Here is a 19,239-nt window from a genome sequence, read left to right on the forward strand (position 1 = left end):
ATTCACAATGCACAAGAAATGCTGTGGCTAACCAAGCAGGCTTACATATCCAGGTCATACCGCAGAACTACTGCCGCGGCTTATGAGGCCCTCAGACAACCTGGCAACCTTGCATTGTTAAATATGCTCCACAGCCTGGCTGTGGAGCATCTTGGTGCTTCTAGACGTTCGCTCCTACAATTTCTTAAGTTAAGTGAATCCCCACAGTGGTTACACCAGAGCACACCTGTTATGGCTTACAAGTTATGGCACTCGCAAGACAGATCGAGTACAATAGGCCGACTGGGTAGCAGTTCAACAAGCAACAAAGGCCATAGTTGCAAAAATCCAACTCATAGCAGGCTTGTGGAGCCTTTGCTTTTATCAAGCCCTCTGTGATTCAGGTTTCACAGCTCAGCGGTGAGCACCCAGGATGCATCATAGTGATATATGCTTGCACGTTCAAGACTTAACAGCAGGAGTACTGTTGTGCAGGAAAGTGGCGCGAACATAACAAAATTACACAGCTTCACAAAAGTTCATGATGAGATTCCCAATAAAAATGAAAGTACAGTTAGGCCTCAATAAAACAAAGTGATAAAAATCAGCACTTAACTTTGCTACAGTAAAATCTCGGTGATCCAACCACACCTAGAAAAATATATTATCTTACGACGTGCAATATTTTGGATATTGCGAACGGTTTTTCGTGCTGTGGTGGATGATACAAGAAACCGAGCTGCTGCCCGATCCCCGTTGAAATCAGTGCAGAGGCGCCGGCAAACAGGCACTGGCTGTTGCTGATCCCTCCGAGCTGTTGTCAGCCCAGCAGAGTAACGACGCGGAAACACTGGTCACATTTGTGTTGCCAGGGTGACTCTGCCTGGACTCTGCTCCACATGTTTTGCACAAAGCATGCCCTCATCAGGCTGTCATTAGAATGCAATAACGAAAGAAATCCGGGATAACCAGGCAAATCCGAACAAGCGATGTTTGATGCTTGCTGCTGCCAAAATGTTTGTGAAACAAGCATGCCAGTCATTCAAATCTGCATGAGCCAAGAGCAGTGCTCCCTGCGCATCATGTGACAGCAATTTTCACTTTTCACACTGGCTTTATTAATGTCAAAGCGCCAAAATGCCCATGGAGCGAAAAAGCTGGCGACTGCAGTCTGTGTCAGCGAAATGACATCTAAAGTCCCATTGGCTGGGATGCCATGTCACGAGCGCGCCTCGAAGAAGGCCACATCTGCTCTGACGCCACGTCACCGCCTCGACGAAGCAGAGCGGGAAATCGACACCTGCAGCGGTGGCATGCAAGGTGTCGTGTGAGGGCATCGCCGCAACGCCAAGTCACCCTCGGACTGGGTGCTGTGCACGCCTACCGGCCTTGGTGGCTGCTGCTGCTTCCTCGGTCGCGCAGGACGTTTGTGGCATGCGGCATTGGCACCGTAGGCTTCTGCTGCTGCTGCTGCTTGCTGGCTCGGGCAGCACGTACCGCTATGATACATTACTCGCAGCGCAAAACTCAAAGGACCGCTCAGCAGCGTTCCAATGGACATTATTGTTTTCGCATTCCCAACTCATAAGAAGTGCTCGGGTGTGCTTGGATTTTCTCTCTTTTTTTGCTTTTATTACTGCAAAGAGAAATACGGCGCTGCAGCTATCTGAAGCTCCAATCTCGTGTTTATGGTGTTACCATGATGGCGGTGTCGTATCAATGAAAAGCCACGCCATCAGCAGTGCGAAAGCACCTCCCGCAGCCCGATTTTCTTCTTGATTTCGAAGACAACACACTAAAAAAAGCAAATTTCTCAAATTCGACTGTGTATTTTTTAGTAATATTTGCCCACGAGTAAAGAAAGGTCTTAGTATCGCGAAAAACATAATTAGTAAGTCTAAAATATTGAAATATTGACCAAGTCAGCCATTTTATTGTTGCGTCCAACCTTAAACCTTTATGGTGCCAGCAAGAAACCCCAAAATGAGTTCATAAAATCACATTTTCTTTCTTGCACCTCTGCATATCATAATTTTTGCAGATTCAAAATATATACGACATGGGGATAGTAAATTAACAACATTTATTTGAAAATACACAAATTTAGCGCTTGCAGGCAGTTCTGTTTATCTAATACCCCTGTCAAGCAGGCGAGTTAAGTGCACTTACTGGGAGAGCGCTTCAGGACCTTGAGTGACACTTTAGGCTACGCAGTGCTTAACAGGAAAACAGAGCGCAGTAAAAAAAATATATATGGCGACAGACTTAGAGCGCATTTATGAAGATTTAGATTAAAAAGAAAAAAAAAACTTCTAAAAAGTTCACACCACAGGCAAGGGCGAGCTTTCAGAAGCGGTCACGCAAAGCGGCAGAAGCATGGCAAGTTTGCAGTGATGAGATGCGACAACACCGTAAACGCCGCGCACACATTTCAAAGCGTGACCGGCATGGTCAGCCCGCGTTCGCACATAACATAAAACCAAACTATTTTGTTAAAAGCTGTTCAACAACTAAAATGAACTTCTGCATCCTTTTTTTTATGCATTACATTCTGTACCGTTCAAACAACTGGCGGCAAGGCTATGCACTCCGCTAGCATAGTGCGTTCTATGAATGCACTCCGACCGACACTCTTCTGCGAGTAACACTCTACTTGCACGGTTTAGATTTTGTGAAGTGCACTTAACCTGCCCGCTTGACAGAGGTAAACCTTCATTCATTGCAGTGCCGTATCAGAACTATCGTCGTAGTCAGCAGCACCAGAGTACCTGGTGTGTCTATAGCAGGGGTTCTCAAGCATGTTTGTTTAAGGGAATCCTGCTAAGCTCTATGAAGTGCAAGGAACCCCCCCCCCCCCCTCCGTCCTCCTAACAGAGTGATTAGGCGTCATGTTTGGGGGAAACCGTGGTGTTAAGTAGGCTACTCTGATAACGACGAGGTCCACACTGTACGCCATCGTTATGAGCCAAGAGAAGACAGATTCGAAACCGAGGCAGATGCCGAGACAGAATCACAGTTCTCAGTGCTTATCGCACGAGGACGAGTATAACACTTCATCACAAGAGGTCTTAGAATTAGCACCAACTCTACTTTGAGTACAGTAAAACCTTGTTAATTCAGATTTTACGGGACCAATAAAAAAAAATGACCGAATTGTCAAGAAAACAAATGCTTACGATGTCAACAAGTTTTTGTTTACTGAATGAATCAGCAAATCCTGTTTCTACTTTGCACAGGAGCAGTGCGGAAGCTACAATTCTCGTCATCTATCTCGCGACTGATTAGCGCTCGCAGCGGCGAAGGCCTCGCGACTTCCTCCTCAGCGCTGCCGCGGCGCACATCTTCATCTGAGACTCGCTTTTCACTATCATGCGCACAACCTAACTATTTTTTCGCAAGTGAGCTGGTCGCCAACAAATTGTTCCATCCATCGCAATGTAGCCGGTGCTCTCCAAGCTCGATGGCTTTGCACCAAATCCAATTGAAACTATTGTTTGCCGGCACCACTGCAGACGAAACCATGTCCGCTATGGTGCTTGTGCTCTGCAGCTTCAAGCTGAACAAGTGGCGCCACCTGCGACACGGAGCGCTACAAATCAGTTGTTGCTGAGCGCAAGCATGTGCAGTTGAAAGCATGGCACCTCGAAAGAACGACGCTGAATCGCGATCAAAAAAGAGTGAAACTATGTACTGCTGCATATACAGCTGCAACAACAGCTACAAAAACACCGCCGGTAAGCTCTCAAAGATAAAATTTTATGGATTTCCTGGGAAGTCTTACAAGAAGGAGCGACGGGAGTGCATGAATCTGGGCCGTGCAACGGGCAAGGTAAACAAAGACGCTGTTCAATTTTCAAGCTTTCTTTTTTCTTTTTTTGATAATATTGGAAATTTGCTCATCGCGGTCATGAACTTTGTCTGTTTTTGCTCAGAAGCGGGCCTTTGGCAGCCTGTGAAGAACGAAACCAAGCACAGCCAGGGCCGCGGCGTGTTTAAACCATCTTCGGCATCCTGCCTTACATGTGCAGCTCGCTTCCACAATGTACCGTGGGTGTGAAGACAAGTGGGTAATAAAAAACGAAAGAACGAGAGAGAGGGAACGAAATAATGATAGTTTTGCTTACCTGAAGGCGCACGTCGTAGTCGACGCTTTTCATTGGCGCGACACATCTACCAAAATGTCGGAGGAGTCCGTTGCACTCATAATTTCTTCTCTAAGCGTGATTGATAGCGTTAAAGATTACTGCCGCGGAGAAAACTGCTTCGTTTGAAATACTGGTACAGTGTAGACCGCATATAACGTAAGTCGCCGGAGTCGCGAATATCCGCACTATAAGCGGTATCGCACTATAACCAAAGCAACAATTTTCAAGGCCCACACATATGCAAAACATGTGCACCGAGCCGCCACGCGTATGCGACAGTCGAGGAATGCGGCTAGAACGTTTGCATTCAATGTACAGTCGAATCTCGTTAATTCGAACCAAATCACGCGGTGGCGCCTCCGACCGGCATTGCTCCGGCACCGCGGTTAAAAGCTTAGGAGAGACCCCTCAATGTCGCGCGCGAACAAAACAAAAAAAGAAAAAAAAAAGCGCGGTGGAAATTTCACCGTCTCAAATGGCAAGGTCGCCGATTCTGCGTTGCGCCGGAACATGCGTGTACGTGCCGACGTCTCACCCACGCTACCGTAGCCACGCGTAGAAACCCTTCTTTCTCATTCATGCTTTCTCTACTTTCTAGTCACGTGTTGACCTTGCACGCTGCGGCTACGGCGAAGCGGGAAGCAGCGGCACTGTCCCAGGCCGGCCAACGAAACTGCCCATGCTGGCAAACGCCCGCTTCCCGATAACGGCAGAAAACGAAACTTTGGGGAGCTGGCGCCGGGCCGGCCGGCGGGCGTGCACGGTGACAGTCGAAAGTGAGGGAGCTACGAGGGAGGGCGAGGGGAGCCACCAAAGCGGCGGAGTTGCCAAGGCGAAATCCGCTTCCCCGTCACCCTCCTCCCTCGCATTCCACGGTCTCTACGCGTGCCCTTCGCCGTGCTATGCCGGCGCCGCCCGCTCCCTGAAGTTTCGTTTACTGCCATTATCGTGAAGTGCGCGTTGGCCGGCGTTGGCAGTTTCGTGGCCCTCACTCGCTATGCGCGCCGTGATATTTCATGACTCGCACTCAAGATTCTGGTTTCAGCCTCACTGGCTGTTCGTTCGCACCACGTGCCCTTCTCCTCCACTTCGTCTCTCTTTCTTCCTCGAGCACTGCTTGGGGCGCCCGTTTGAGGGGAGCGTTCGCTGTCTCCGCTGACTTCCGTACTCCCAGGCAGCCGCACTGTAACCGGTATTTCATTTCCCACAGCTGCACTATAAGCGATACGTGTATACATGGAGTGCTATGGGAAAATTAACGGGACTCTGAAAAGACCGCACTATATCCGGTCCTGCACTATAAGCGGTTACGTTATAAGTGGTCTATACTGTATATGTGTTTAATTCTGCGAAATCCGCAAAATAAAACGCGCTGCTGGTTTCACATGGCCATTGCTCCCGTAGGCTGGCGTTGCGGGCAGCAGAAGCAGGGAGAGCGCCTGCAACAAATCTCGACGTGTTTATGCGCGCGGCGCTGGTTGTTCTAGCGCAGCAGCGCCACCAAACAGCTCTCGAGCTCTATCGATCGTGGATGGCGATTACACCCTTTGAAAGCACATGGCTGACGTGCACACCGAGTCAAAACGAAACTATGATGGCGAGTACGCACTTATGAAGGCACGCGGCCAGCCGCTAACGCAGTATTACGCGCTGTGATAAATGTGAGAATAAAGGCTTTAAGGGCACAATTAGGCATGAAGCGTTCAGGCATTGCTGTCAGTCACGTATCACGTACAATTTCCGCTGATGACCATGGCAATGCAGACTATGCCGCTTAGTATGGGTTGAACACTAGTGCCGTTTTTGCTCTCTTCTGTCGCGCATTTATTTATTTTATTCCTCCGATGCATACGTCAGCGCTCATTCTATCGGCACCTACCCTGTCTACAAATCGGAAAAATGCGCATGGTGGTAAGTTACGGCCTCCGAGATTCAAGAGTAAAAGCTTCATTCATTGCAGTGCCGTATCAGAACTATCGTCGTAGTCAGCAACACCAGAGTACCTGGTGTGTCTATAGCAGGGGTTCTCAAGCATGTTTGTTTAAGGGCAGGCCAGTGTTGGTGGGGGGGGGGGGGGGGGGGCGCTTTCCCGAACGGCGCGGAAATTTGAAATTAGCAGTGAAGTTAGGGGGGGGCTCTTGCACGGGTGGGGGCGCTTGATCGGAATTTTACGGTAGGCGCTATGCCTTCTATGCTATGCCTGTTTTCGGAGGCTGGGTGGCTACAAGCTGCTGGTGGATTTATTGCGCAGTTCGCGCGTTTATTACGCACTGTGATGTGATTATTGACACTTGGGCAATGGAGGTTCTTCGGATCGAGCGCACCTCGTTTTCGCTGTCTTAACCACGTGGCGAGCGCGGAACCAGAGAAAATGTGTCAGTGGCTCGCCGAACCCACTTTCAGAACCCATGGTCTATAGGATACAAAACACTACCATCACTGTCAATGCTCACATGAAGAAGCACATCCTTTTCCAAGCTTGATGACTCCACCAAATAAATGCTGCACTTTCGCGACGGACGCAGCAATACACGACTGGCAGCCGCCGCCATTTTTTAAATCTCTACTGGACAAACACAGACAAACAGAGTCTATAGGCCCATAGCGGTCAAAGAGGGAACTCACCAGGACATCAAAATGGGTTGGACCAAATGGATGGCTGCCGTGTTTGGACTTTGCACAGAATTTCAAAGCGACGTCCACGGCGACGGCAGAAATGCGTTTCAGAGTAAAATGTGCTTCTGCGCGGTTACTACTTGAACTGGATTCGACGGCGACATCGAATTCGCACCCCTACCGGCGGCTTCTTCACGTTACTGGGCAAGATCTTGAAGGCCATGCTTTTGTGCACGGCAATCGGCAACAGCTGCATGAGCAGGAATTACGTCGTCGTGGCCACATTTTAGTTCACTATTGCTCGCGGCTGTCGTCCGGGCGTCGCAACTCGAGAATCGAACGTCTGTGCACGTGAGATTTTGCCGATTTTGTGCCTGTGCGTGTAGATACGAAACAAAAATAGTACGCACTAACCATTTGGTGGGCAAAGAGCGACTACGGCTTAATTAAGCGGTCAGCCAATACATGGGGTTCAATGGGAGCTGGGTGGGGGAATCTTCACGACTAGGGGAATCTTTGCGACTACGTTTAAACCGCAATTACACATTAAGCGGGTATGTATTAACGATCTCGAGGTTTGACTGTATCACATTCTACTACCTGCCACTCCCAAGGTGGTAATAGTTTGGCTGAAGGCATTAAGCAAATTTCGAGGAGTGGGATATCCATTTCTTCGCTAAGCTCCTTGACAAGCAGTGAGAAAGGTTGTCTTACAGAGGGACGATTACGAAAAAGTGTAGCACACATATCGCTAATGGTATTAGAACACGAATGCTGATGATTAGAGTGGACTTTGAGAAAATATGTGAGGCTGGTGTATGTTCTCTACAGATGGAGTAAATTCCGATAAGTAAGTTCCATTCTGTGAAGATAATGTTTGCTGGTTTCGTCTTTTTCTGTTTGCTGGAATTGGAGGTATTATAAGTTTTTCTTGCTAAAAAATCCGGAGCACATTCAATTTCTACTTTGCTTAGGAGCTCTTATGACATTAGTTTTCTACTTTGGAGCCATAAAAAGTTGGGTGCAAGATCAATACAAGGGTGAGTCAGAATTGGGGCAAATACTGCCAAATGAATCAGCAGTGTGCTCCGGCATGCCTGTTTAATCCGACTGCTGGATAATTCAAGCAATTCCATTGGTCCTGTCAGGTTTTAATTAATGGAAGTCGACCGTACAACCGAAGAGGAGACCAGCATGCAGCTGTGTACCATGTCGATACAACGTGCAGTTACAGCTGTGCTGCCATGGCTGATGAGGTGTGTGCATGGAAAAAGAGATTATGGCCCCTACAAGAACAACTTATTTTCTGAACTATATAGGCCCAAATTTAGTGGTGCGGTCCTTGCCTGTGTGCAGTCCTGACACAATGATATATAGTAATTGTCATTTCCATGTAACAAAAATACCGAACATGTCGCAGTTCTCATTTAACGAGCATTGAGCATTAGAAAATCTCCAGGTAACTTGGACACAGTACATTTTCATGCTGGAAAAATCAGGCTCCTCATCTTTTTTTGACCTGACCTGAATTTGTCACTTTACAATCTAAACATACACTCAGAAGAATTTCACCTGTCAAATTTGGTCGCATTGTAAATGTATTGCTGTAAAAGCCCTCTGCACTCTGCGGGTGAATTTATTACTTGAGCAGAAGCACTGCAAAGAAACAGGGACAGACAACGGTGTCCCTTTCTTACGTCCAGTTTCTTTGCACTCTTTCTGCTCAAGTTCACAACCAACCAGCTCAAATGCGCATGCTTCAGCAGTTCACTGTTTAATCCTCACTTGCACAAACAATAAAATAACATGAAGTGTTTAAGTAGAAGCTTCACATCAGATTTAGCCAACGTTCGAGTGTTCCAAACCACTTACATTATTTAAAACTCACTCGAGAGGTTTGTTTTTCTCACTATTTCAGTGAGACTGAAGCGAAAATTTTGTGATAATCAGCAACTCCTTGGTCTGAGTTTCGCGACACGCTCGAAAAGTTGGCAACCCTCTTTTTCTTTATGTGTAATCAAAGAAAGGTATTTTAGGGAGGCTCACTCTTCTCATTTGCTCGCTATATGATGACATTCAGTGTTGAGACTTTCATAAAGACTTGCAATGTGAACCTCAAACAATCTAATCCTCTGCCTCCTACCCACAGCAGAAAATAAAGAGTTTTGCAAGCATTACACACTCGAACTTCGCAAGATAGCATGAATCCAAACCAAACGTACCGTGGTAGCCGCCTGCATCTGGAGGTGTTGCCGGTCACGCACCAGGGCAGCGATCTGGTTTCGGATGAGCATGGCCACAATGCGGGCATCCTCTTCCATTATGATACCGGTAAGAGCCATAGCCTTGGCTATCTCGTCGGGGTTGTCATTCTCTACGTGGAACTCAAACTGGATGGCCTCATTCTCGCGGTGCTTGTCCTTGCGCTTCTTGGGATCCAGTACGCGCAGCCGCAATTCCACCTTGTCAGCACCGCCTGCCAGGCTCTCCTCGCGGTTGACAAACTCAACCTTAAGGCCCATGTCCTCCTGGAAGAAGTCCAGCTGCAGAAGCTCCTTCACGGTTGGCCTGCACACAAGCAACACTTATGACACCACTAGCATGGCCGCAAAATGTCAAGCACATCCTGCGACTTGGTGCAACGTAAGGCTGTTTCACATAGTGCGTTTTTCACTCAGCGACACTGACAATTCCGTCGCTCAGCGACCACCGCGACGTTGCTTCCAACATGTTGGTTGCGCCATCGCTGAGTCGCATCCATCGGCGTGATGTGGGTGGGGCAACGTGTGACATAACAGCAAGCGCCATCGAAATAGGCGCTTTCCTGTTTTACCACGTATTGGAAGCTCAGCGGAGCAATGCCGCGTGCCAGTTTCAATGATGTTTTAACAGGGCGTACCCACCAGCGCCTCAGGAGCTTCACGAACAATTTTTGTTTTCTCCAGCTCACACAATTCGTTTATAAGGAGACGCTGCACGCTATCCAGGTTGGGAGCAGGCGCCACCTTCAACGTACGGCACGTACCCACTTGATCATCACCGTCGTGAACCTCTTCATCACTACAAATTGTGCCAGGTGCTTGCACACTCAATGGTCGCTTCTTCTTCTGCAGAAGAAAATACTCCTCTAGGAGAAAAGCTGCGGCTTCAATATATTACCACAACAACGAAACTAGAGTGCACTAAACGAAACCACCCCACCGACACCGCAGTAGCCGCACGCTCATATTTGCGGTGTTCTGCAGCGTTTCAGTCGCCGCAGCTGCAGACTAAGCGATCGTTAAGTCTCAACGCATTTAAACGTTAAAAAATGGTGTACTCATTTTATTTTCAAATAATAATACGAAAATTTTATTATTTGACTAGTTTCCAAGTCGTTTTTATTTAGCGATGCAGGCTTGAATGCTTCGTGAGCAGCGGGCAACCTTCGGCGTCGCTGCGACAGAAATCGCGCTGACGCATGTGAAAGCTGTCAGTGAAAATCACTTTCCGACGTGCGCAACAGAACAATTTTTTTCGCCCCAATCGCGCCATGTCAAACAGCCTTTACACTGTCTTCCCAGAGAGCAGCACCTATGCAGCCGGCATTGTTTTGCAAGTCGAACTGTAAATACTTTAGTGCCAAAAACACGATCACAATACGGGAAGGACACAAAGAGCGAACGAGCACTTTAGACCTTGCCGTTGGGCTAGTCAGTGCATATCGAACATTAAATATTTGAGTGCCAAAAATACGACTACAAAACAAGTGTACTGCTAGAGTAGAGTAGTAGTAGTAGTAGTAGTAAACACTTTATTTAGGTCCCGAGAAGCTAGGCAGGCGGGCCTGCTAGCCGTTGGCTAGTCCCATGTCGGAACAGAGAGGCCGTGCCTCTCCGCTCGTTCACGGGCCCTCTGGACAGCCAGGAGTTGGACGTCTTGTCTGGGATCTGTGATGGCCTTCGTCCAGTCTTCTTTTTGGTTAAAATCCTGTAACACAGGGCACTGCCAGAGCATGTGATTTAATGAGCAAAATTCAGTGCCACAATCTGGGCAGAATGGATCGATGTCGGGGTGAAGTTTGTTCAGAAAGCCCCTAGAGGGGGGTAGGACCCCGTCTGGAGCATGCGGAGCGTGCTAGATTGTGATCTGTTGAGCTTATTATGGGGGGAGGGAAAACTCTGCCTATCCCCTTTGTAATGTGATGTGATTTCTTGAAAAGTAACTAGAGGATCACTGTGGAAGAACTCTCCCGAACTCACCCGAGACACCATCCCGTCACGGCATATGAAACCTCGCGCACGGTCGTGGGCTATCTCATTGGGGTTCAGGTGACCCGGTAATACGTCTGATCCCATGTGTGCTGGGAACCAGACTATGTGATGAATAGTGTCTGAGGGGGGTCTGCCGTCGAGAATCCTAGCTGCCTGTTTGGCTATCAATCCCGATGCGAACGCTCTAATTGCCGCTCGGGAGTCCGTGTAAACTGTAGTGCGTGTTGTATCAAGTAATGCGAGAGCTATAGCAGCCTGCTCCGCAACGTCGACCAATGAGGTCTTTAGCGAAGCTGCCGAGAGGAGATCTCCCCTGTCATTGACTATAGCTACGGAAAACTTGTCGGAGCTAGTGTGTCGCGCCGCGTCAACAAAGGTCTCCGTTCCGGATAAGTTCTTTAGGAAAGCCCTAGCCCTTGCCAATCTTTGCAAGTTTACCTTTAGACACAGCACGGAAGCACTGGCAAATTGAAACATCAAAGGCTGACAAGTAACACATTGTTTTTAGATCACAGTGACTTTTATAGTGACATTACTTTTGAAGATTTCGGCTGCTTCAGAAACTTGTCTCAATAAACTTGGTCGAGGTAACATGTTTCTGGTGTATGGCAACTTGCGCTGCCATAAGAGGGCGGTGCAGGTACCATCACACTATTATAGAGAAGCTCTCGAGTGCCATAATCTTGGGTTTTAATGCTGCCGTTTTTTAGCTTTAAAGGAGCCCGGAACCACCCCTCAGGCTTAGCGGAAAAACACAGTCCTTGGATAGCATACACAGCTGTGAACATCTCAGCCAAGTTTTGCAGTCGTGCGCGGCGCATGGAGCTCACAAGTGGACCACGAAGCAACCTTTTTCTAAAACACTCTCTTTTCAAACTAGGTCACCTCCTCCCCTGTTTCAACGCTGCCAGTGGCTTCTTGCATATGTCGTCAAAAGCAAGGTTCCCATAAATGGCTGCTATTAACTGATAGACGACATCAATTAAGAAGTGCGTTTGGATCAGTGCGCTTCTTCTTACTGTTACTGTGTCTATTTATTGATGCAGTCTAATAAACAGGCTGAAGAAAGCAAAAATCTGAATTTGAAATTTCTATAAGAATTACGTACTTCCGAAAGAAGCCAACTATCGCATGCTCACGCTCGGCCGCAGCCACCTGCGTAAAATTAGACTGGTCACATTGCTGATTGGTGTCGTAGCCATTAGGTCTCACTAATTTCACTTAGTTTGAAGACTCAACTAGCCTCGAACCACACAAAACTTAAGGTCAGACCACATGTAGGGTTGTCAAGGTGCGCTCACTGCTGGCCGCTCCTGGCCGCCCCTGGTAGCCTTGGCAGATGGCTAATATCCGTCGATCAAGCTGGTGCAGGACAAAGCTGGTTCACACCCCATAGCACGACCAGATTAGAGCACATGAGCGGAAGCGCGCATTCTGTTGCGCACATAACAAACACCGCACATACACACTACAGTTGCATCTAGCTACATCCGCTAGCTAGCGTAGATACCACGGCCTCCGTGAGGTGCCGCAACAAGGCCCCTGGTAGAGCTTAATGTGGCTCGCTGAGGACAACCGCGTGTGACGTTTGCCTAAATTTTGGCGCGGTGTAGGCAGCAAAATTGGAAATAGTGGCGTCTACGTGAAGATCGAAATTGAAATTTGAACTGCGTACCACAGTGACGTTCAGTAGGCGAAGAGCATTGTGGGCACATCCTGCTCCGCCACAGCCTTCCAGTGCAAGGCATTCAAGACAGAGTGGGAGCATTGGGAAGGGGTCAAAGGCAATGTTTGATCGTCAATAACTCCGGTTCTGCTGAACTCACTGAAATACTTATTACTGCACATATTTGTGAAATAGCCATTTAACTTCAAATGCACTTCTCAACTTCGACAAAAAGTGTTTCAGGGCCCCTTTAACAACCATACACCTGGTATTACAGCCAATTCATATGCCCAAAAATGGTTGTATGGATGCACTTAGTGTTGCATGACCATATATTTGACATCAGTGCACACAAAATATTTGTGTGATAAACCAAGATAGCAGCACCCATAAATTATACAGTTCCATAAACTAAAAATAAAATTGTGCTATAACTCTACACCACAATTTCTTTTTTGTATGCATTGTATGCAATCTCGTGACGCCCTACTTCCAACAAACCTTTGAAACTCTTCCACAAACAAAATTTTTCATGAACTTGACTCGGTATTTGTAAAATCATAGAACAAGCTCAAATTTGTAAACTTTACGAAAAATACAGTAGAGTTGGCAAGGAATGCACACTGTTAGCATCCATCCATTCGTGTTGTTGGGTCATAATCTCTTTTAAGGTAATAATAAAATGCAAAGCCTTAAAGATAAATTTCCTTCACAGCAAAAGACTGAGACATTGCAACACTGTTCACCACCGAGATGTATTGTTTGCTTCTCTTTCCTCCAACAATGAGTTGTGAATGCCCGGATTTGTGTTGGGCTTCCATGGCCGCTCCTGTTGAGCACCAAGTCCTTCTTTCAGAAAGGCCCCGATAACAGCACGCAAGCTATGTGCAGTTAAAATGGAGCATAACGATGTTCTCATTTATTTATTTCAATATACTCCGAGCCAATGATTTGATCCTAACAGGAGAGCTTATAGTGGCACATAATACAGCAAATGACACAAAAACAAAATTTACATAAACAACAAACAAAACATGAACTACATATTGTTACAAAAATTTCAAGCAACAAACAGTTTTAAAAACAAGTGAAATATTGTTTAATTTCTGTAGCAACATCACTCGGCAAGACAACCCTCTCAGAAAGGGAGTAAGTTTTCAGAGAGGAGTCGATACTGCCAACACATGTAATGCATGTACACCCTACGCATCAAGAGGCGACAATGTATTGAAGTGCGGCATCTCATATTTTTGTACGACATATACAAATGATCGGACAGAAAGGTAAGTTCTACAGTAAATAACTAAGAGTTAGACCCGAGCATATGTGGTGCAATGAACGGATGAGAAGCTGAGCAATTTGCGCAAGAGCAAAAAATGGGGGAAGAAAATGTTGCTTTGCTAAGCAACATTTGCCGAGCATTACGACTGCATCAGTGCTGCTTATTGCCACACAAAATGAGCAACGTGGCACCCTTTGCCAGTCTGTGTTGCCTTGAGATTGTTACACCTCATAAATTTGAAAAATTAATTTAGAAACACTCATCGAGCCCCAGCAAACATAAGCATTATTCAATGTCATCAAAGAGTCGCAAGTGTATGGCCATATAGCAGTTAGTCCAAAGAAGTCGCACAATACGGCCACAGTGCTGCAGATGTGTCGCACGAACAAAGCTGTAGAATCACTCAAAAATTTAATAGCCATTGTAGTGACTACTTCCAAAGTGGTGTGCCTGTAGAATTCCGTGGTCACTCTCATCACAAGTACAAACTGTGGTTGCAACGGCAGTGGTGGCAAGCAGTTTTCGTTTTATTTCACTGTGCCCTGTGACTAACATCACAGAAGCTGTTGAGCATGTATGCAATGCCACGACTTACTGAAATCGCTTCATTTCATGCGCCAGAGGCTTCCGACCTGCCTTTCTCTAGGGTTTGAAGCACCGTGTTGCTGGCTTGCTTGGCAAGTAGCCAGGTGAAACAGTTTGTAGTGGCTGTACAAAGAACAAGTATGAACAGCAGTGGTGGCACACATACTGATGAGTGCAGAAGAAAAGAGATGACACGCTGTTCTCGAGGATGAGACTGTTGGGTTCCGAGCAAACAGACCTCACCCTGAGCAGGCAAGAGATCCTGGGCTCTCTCTCTCTAGCTTTGCCTTGGCCAGTGGCTACTCCCGATCTGGCCCCAGGTGCCAGCATAGTTTGACGGGGGACGACCTGGAGGCCCCACTTTGACCGCTAGCTGCTGCAGCCGTGCAACCTCCCCATGCTGATCCTCGTGCCCTTTTCCAGAACACAAGACCTAACATGCAGAGTGCATTAAAAATAATGCACTCTTTTGTGCTCTTGTGTCAGTCCTCATATTTCTGGGTTCAGTGCTGCATCGAGCTGATGATGAAAAAAAAACACTCGCGTTTTACTTTTCTTGCTACTGCTTGAGCTACGTACATTTGCATAGTTTAGTTTGCCTGTCAGTTCTTTCTCACAACTGCCTTGAACCAACAATCTCTGAGCGCTCAAGAGTCCATGAGGGGATCTCATGAAAAGAACTGCCAGGCTGTCAGTTGTGCTGGCTCGACTTGCAGAAAGGCTCACAACGACAGCACATTCTTGCTTCCACAGCCTTCAACCAGTTGCATCCACTGTGCATCACTATGCCACCAAAATGAATGCCAGTTCGGTGTCTATCCTTAGGACAGCTTTTCACTCCGTGAAAAACACTCGGTCACGTGGAGGGCAATTGTACATTGGGTTTTCATTGCTCCTCCATCACCTGAAATGCAAGTGGGCATTTTCAACTTCAATATTTTATTAACCTGCATTTTCAACCAATATTTTATTGTGCAACCTTACACATGACATCCAAGAATGATTTCATTTTTGAACAACATGCTTCCAGCTTGGTGGTTGCAAGCCAGAAACAACAAGTGAAGCAGCAAATGAAGCTCTCTGCAAAAAACGAGAACACCATTGAAAAAAAAAAATTTTTTTTTATTACTTGCGTACAGTCTAAAATCTCCAACCTCTCCGCTAGCCACCCGGCCATCGATCCCCAGAGAGGGGAATCAAGCAGCGTGCCTTGCGAACGTTCTGTCGCAGCACCGAGTGTGTCCGGTATTCCGGTAACCACAAGCGGGCTGGGTGTTTTGACGGATAGCCAGAGGCGTAAACTAAAGCCCCTCCATACCGCTGTGATGAACGAGCTTCGTAGACGTATGTGAGCGGCCTGATTGCCATGCATGGTCCAGCCATCTGGTGGCGCAGAGCTAAAACAGCCAAATACAAATCTAATATTCCTGTAACCAAGTGTAAAACATTTGAAACATGTAAAAAGACAACATGTTCAAGATTACGCTCCTGCCAAAAATTTGAGCCAGCAGCAAAGTAGAAAAAACTTGGTTACTGCTATATTAGCTGTGTGCTTGGTTGAGCTTTGTGCCGCCAGGTGGCTGCACCGTGCAAGCAGTTCACGTTTGCGCCTCCGTTCATCACGTAAAATGCGGTAAAACGGCCCGTACACTTGTGCTTGCGTTTACCTGAATACCGGACACGCTAAACTCTATTGTGGCAATCCTTCGACATCAAGTGATGGCCGCAAACGCCTGGATGCTGGCGCCGTTTGGATACTGACAGTCCAATGCGCTGCAGGCACACCGCTCGTCTGCTGCCTTGCAGCAGGGCATGATGTCGCAGCTTGACATGTATGTCGCCAATCGCTACTTTTGCAGCCCACAACGCAACAAAGGCGAACCATGGTGCTCACGAAAAGAAAGAACAAGACCAACACTGACGGTCTCGTCAACCCAGAGCATGTTTTAACACAAGCAGACGACACTTGCTGTGGGCCAGAAGTGCTTTTAGTCTAGTGATACATGTCCTTGTGCATTCTCTTTCTGTTACTTTCTTTTGATAGAAACAAGTGAACTAACATCTAAACTATTAACAACAACATTTATTCACCATAATGTTGGAAAAATTATCGAGGACGCGCCCTGGGCAGCCAATCGGATAGCTGGCCCAGTGACGTGTTATGGCCAAATCGCGTCACTTAGTCACAAAACTCAGCCAATTGGCGTGCTGCGATCGGCAGCGATGTACCTTTTTAAAACCTTATAATAAATTACACGCTTTATTTGGAGCGCTTAAATGCGTCCATTAATGATCAGATGAACCTACTCGAACGACTCAGTACGTTTGTACAGAATCGTCCAAATCGTTTCAGGGTTCCTTTAAAGTTTTTTTTTTTTTTTTTCTTAGTCGTTGCCGCTCGACTTGTAACTGCTGAGCCGGAGTGTGTTAACTCTTTCACAATTGCTTGCTTGAGTAGCAATGCCCTAATCATTTTTATAAAAATGTGCTCGACTCGATGTTAGCGCTATTGAACGTTACTAAGTATTATGGATGTGCATGCTTTTGACCTCAATCACTGCTGTGACTCTAATTTATTTATGTGATTTCATGCAATATATATATTTTATGGCACCTTGTTTAATCAGATAATTAAGTGCTGCTTGTCCTTTTGAGTGTTTTTCCTGCTAAATGCAGTTAGTTCAAAGCATTGGAGACAAAAAATTAATTTGCTTACTTAACGAATTCGACAAACAGGAGGCAGTACGTCGCAGTGATGTAACCTAAAGGTGCTCTTCCCTACGAGCATTGAAACTGGTGCAGCATTCTTTATCTACATCACAAGCATAATGTTTTTCGCATCCGCCTGAAATATTATTTTGAAATTTATTTTTATGCAGACGATTCGGGAAAGCTTGTAAAGTGCGAGCAACCATGACTAGCTAAAAATCTTTGCACCAGTCGTAACACGCCCACAGTGATAGCATTTTCAACACTCGACTACTCATCAGAGGATAGCCGCTAAAGTCGTTTATTTTTTCCCTACTACCAAGAGATGATATACAGTTAGCTTACCACTAGCTACATCAAATCTGCTACCGCTGAAACACCTGCCTCAAAACCCGCGTCCGGGGTGCAATCTCTTGCTTGCGACAGCCATCACGATTGCTGGCTACTCTCTGCCGCTGCCACTTCTCTCACCTCCCCCTTATGGCCACTGTAATGATGCTCTGCAACACAAAATGTTGCCAGAAAGTTGTCGGGATGTGCCCAAATGGCGATGCCTATCATTGCCTACATGCTGCTAATGTCCTCCCTTTTTGATCAACAGGCAACATTGAGCAACACATTTACGACGTAGGTACAACCTCAGTGCAACAAAACCTCAGTTCTCACACCTGGTTACATGGCCTGAAACTGATCAAGTTTCACCTTTCTCAAATCTATCACTGATGCTTAGGCTTCAGCTTCAATCCTTCTCACTTACTGCTTTAAAAACTCAGGTGTGAGTAGCTGTATGTGCATGGCAAGAAATTGCGCAACAGCCACCTTCAGCTGCAAAGAAAAAGTGCTAGTATGTAGAAATATTTTGTGCAGGAGGAACGTGCAAAAGCAACTATGAATATGCACTACTGCAGCAATAGTAACAGTGAGTAAGTCCTAGACAAACATGCTGACAATGCCTAACCATGCATTTATTCACCATCTGCTTACATCATTAAGCAAACAAATAGTGATACTTAAATAACAGTAGCAGGAGCAAATAATAGGAGCTGGGCAGGCCATGTAATGCGTAGGATGGATAACCGGTGGACCATTAGAGTTACAGAATGGATACCAAGAGAAGGGAAGCGCAGTCGAGGACGGCAGAAAATTAGGTGGGGTGATGAAGTTAGAAAATTTTCAGGCGCAAGTTGGAACCAGCTAGCGCAAGACAGGGGTAATTGGAGATCCCAGGGAGAGGACTTCGTCCTGCAGTGGACATAAATATAGGCTGATGATGATGACGAAATAACAGTAACCTTTCTTAGAAAAACATTGTAAATAGTAATGATAACACAGTTAAGCAAATATATTTTCCATTAAACACATAAAGGTATTGTTTCACACATTATTACAGTCTACTAACAGCTACAACCACAACACAATATATGTGGCCTTTCCATTTAGCTCTTTGAAATTTTTTAGAACCTTTTGTCAAGTTCTTTTAATTCAATGGCACAGCACAATTTAAACTTCTGAATAACAACACAAGTATTGTCCTTTTTCACTCTGTAATGCACAAAAATACAGTACCACTAAGGTTAGATACTGTGTCGTCCTATGAATTCAGTTGTTCTTCTTGCCTAAACTTGCAGACAAAGCAGCAAGCCTGAAGTTGTCAACATAGCAAAGGGGGCAACAGGGAGTCACATCCAAGCACTGACAGCCTTCGCTTTCGCAGAGGATGCCCAGCAGCACCAGTGATGCAAACATGCCTTCTGCCCAGAGAGCTCAGTGCTTTCCGAGTCAATATTGCAGAAACCTGCAGAGACATGCCAACATCAAACTATGAAGTGCATCGAAAGAAAACTGAAGTAAGCCCCATTTACTATGAAAACAAGCTATAGAGATGCTTTCTAAAGAACTTTCAACTTAGAAAAAAACAGTGAAGAAAAAATAGTAATCTTACACATGAGAATAATGCAAAAAATTGATCAAAAGTGCCCTTCTTTCAATACAGAACTTGTTGTC

The 19,239-nt window shown here is 46.3% G+C and overlaps 1 protein-coding gene across 18 annotated transcripts in view; it reads right to left on the bottom strand.

Annotated features, from left to right (window-relative positions):
* The window catches only part of LOC119466381 (serine/threonine-protein kinase WNK1-like), a 420,835-nt gene that overhangs the window by 264,575 nt on the left and 137,021 nt on the right, over nucleotides 1-19,239 (bottom strand). For all 18 annotated transcript variants that reach the window (XM_049657238.1, XM_049657241.1, XM_049657234.1 and 15 more), the window contains one exon: nucleotides 8,963-9,308. In XM_049657238.1, the coding sequence (XP_049513195.1) occupies nucleotides 8,963-9,308 (346 nt within the window). The remainder of the gene's footprint in view (nucleotides 1-8,962; nucleotides 9,309-19,239) is intronic.

Source organism: Dermacentor silvarum, chromosome 10 (assembly GCF_013339745.2).
Source record: "Dermacentor silvarum isolate Dsil-2018 chromosome 10, BIME_Dsil_1.4, whole genome shotgun sequence".
Classification (NCBI taxonomy): Eukaryota; Metazoa; Arthropoda; class Arachnida; order Ixodida; family Ixodidae; genus Dermacentor; species Dermacentor silvarum.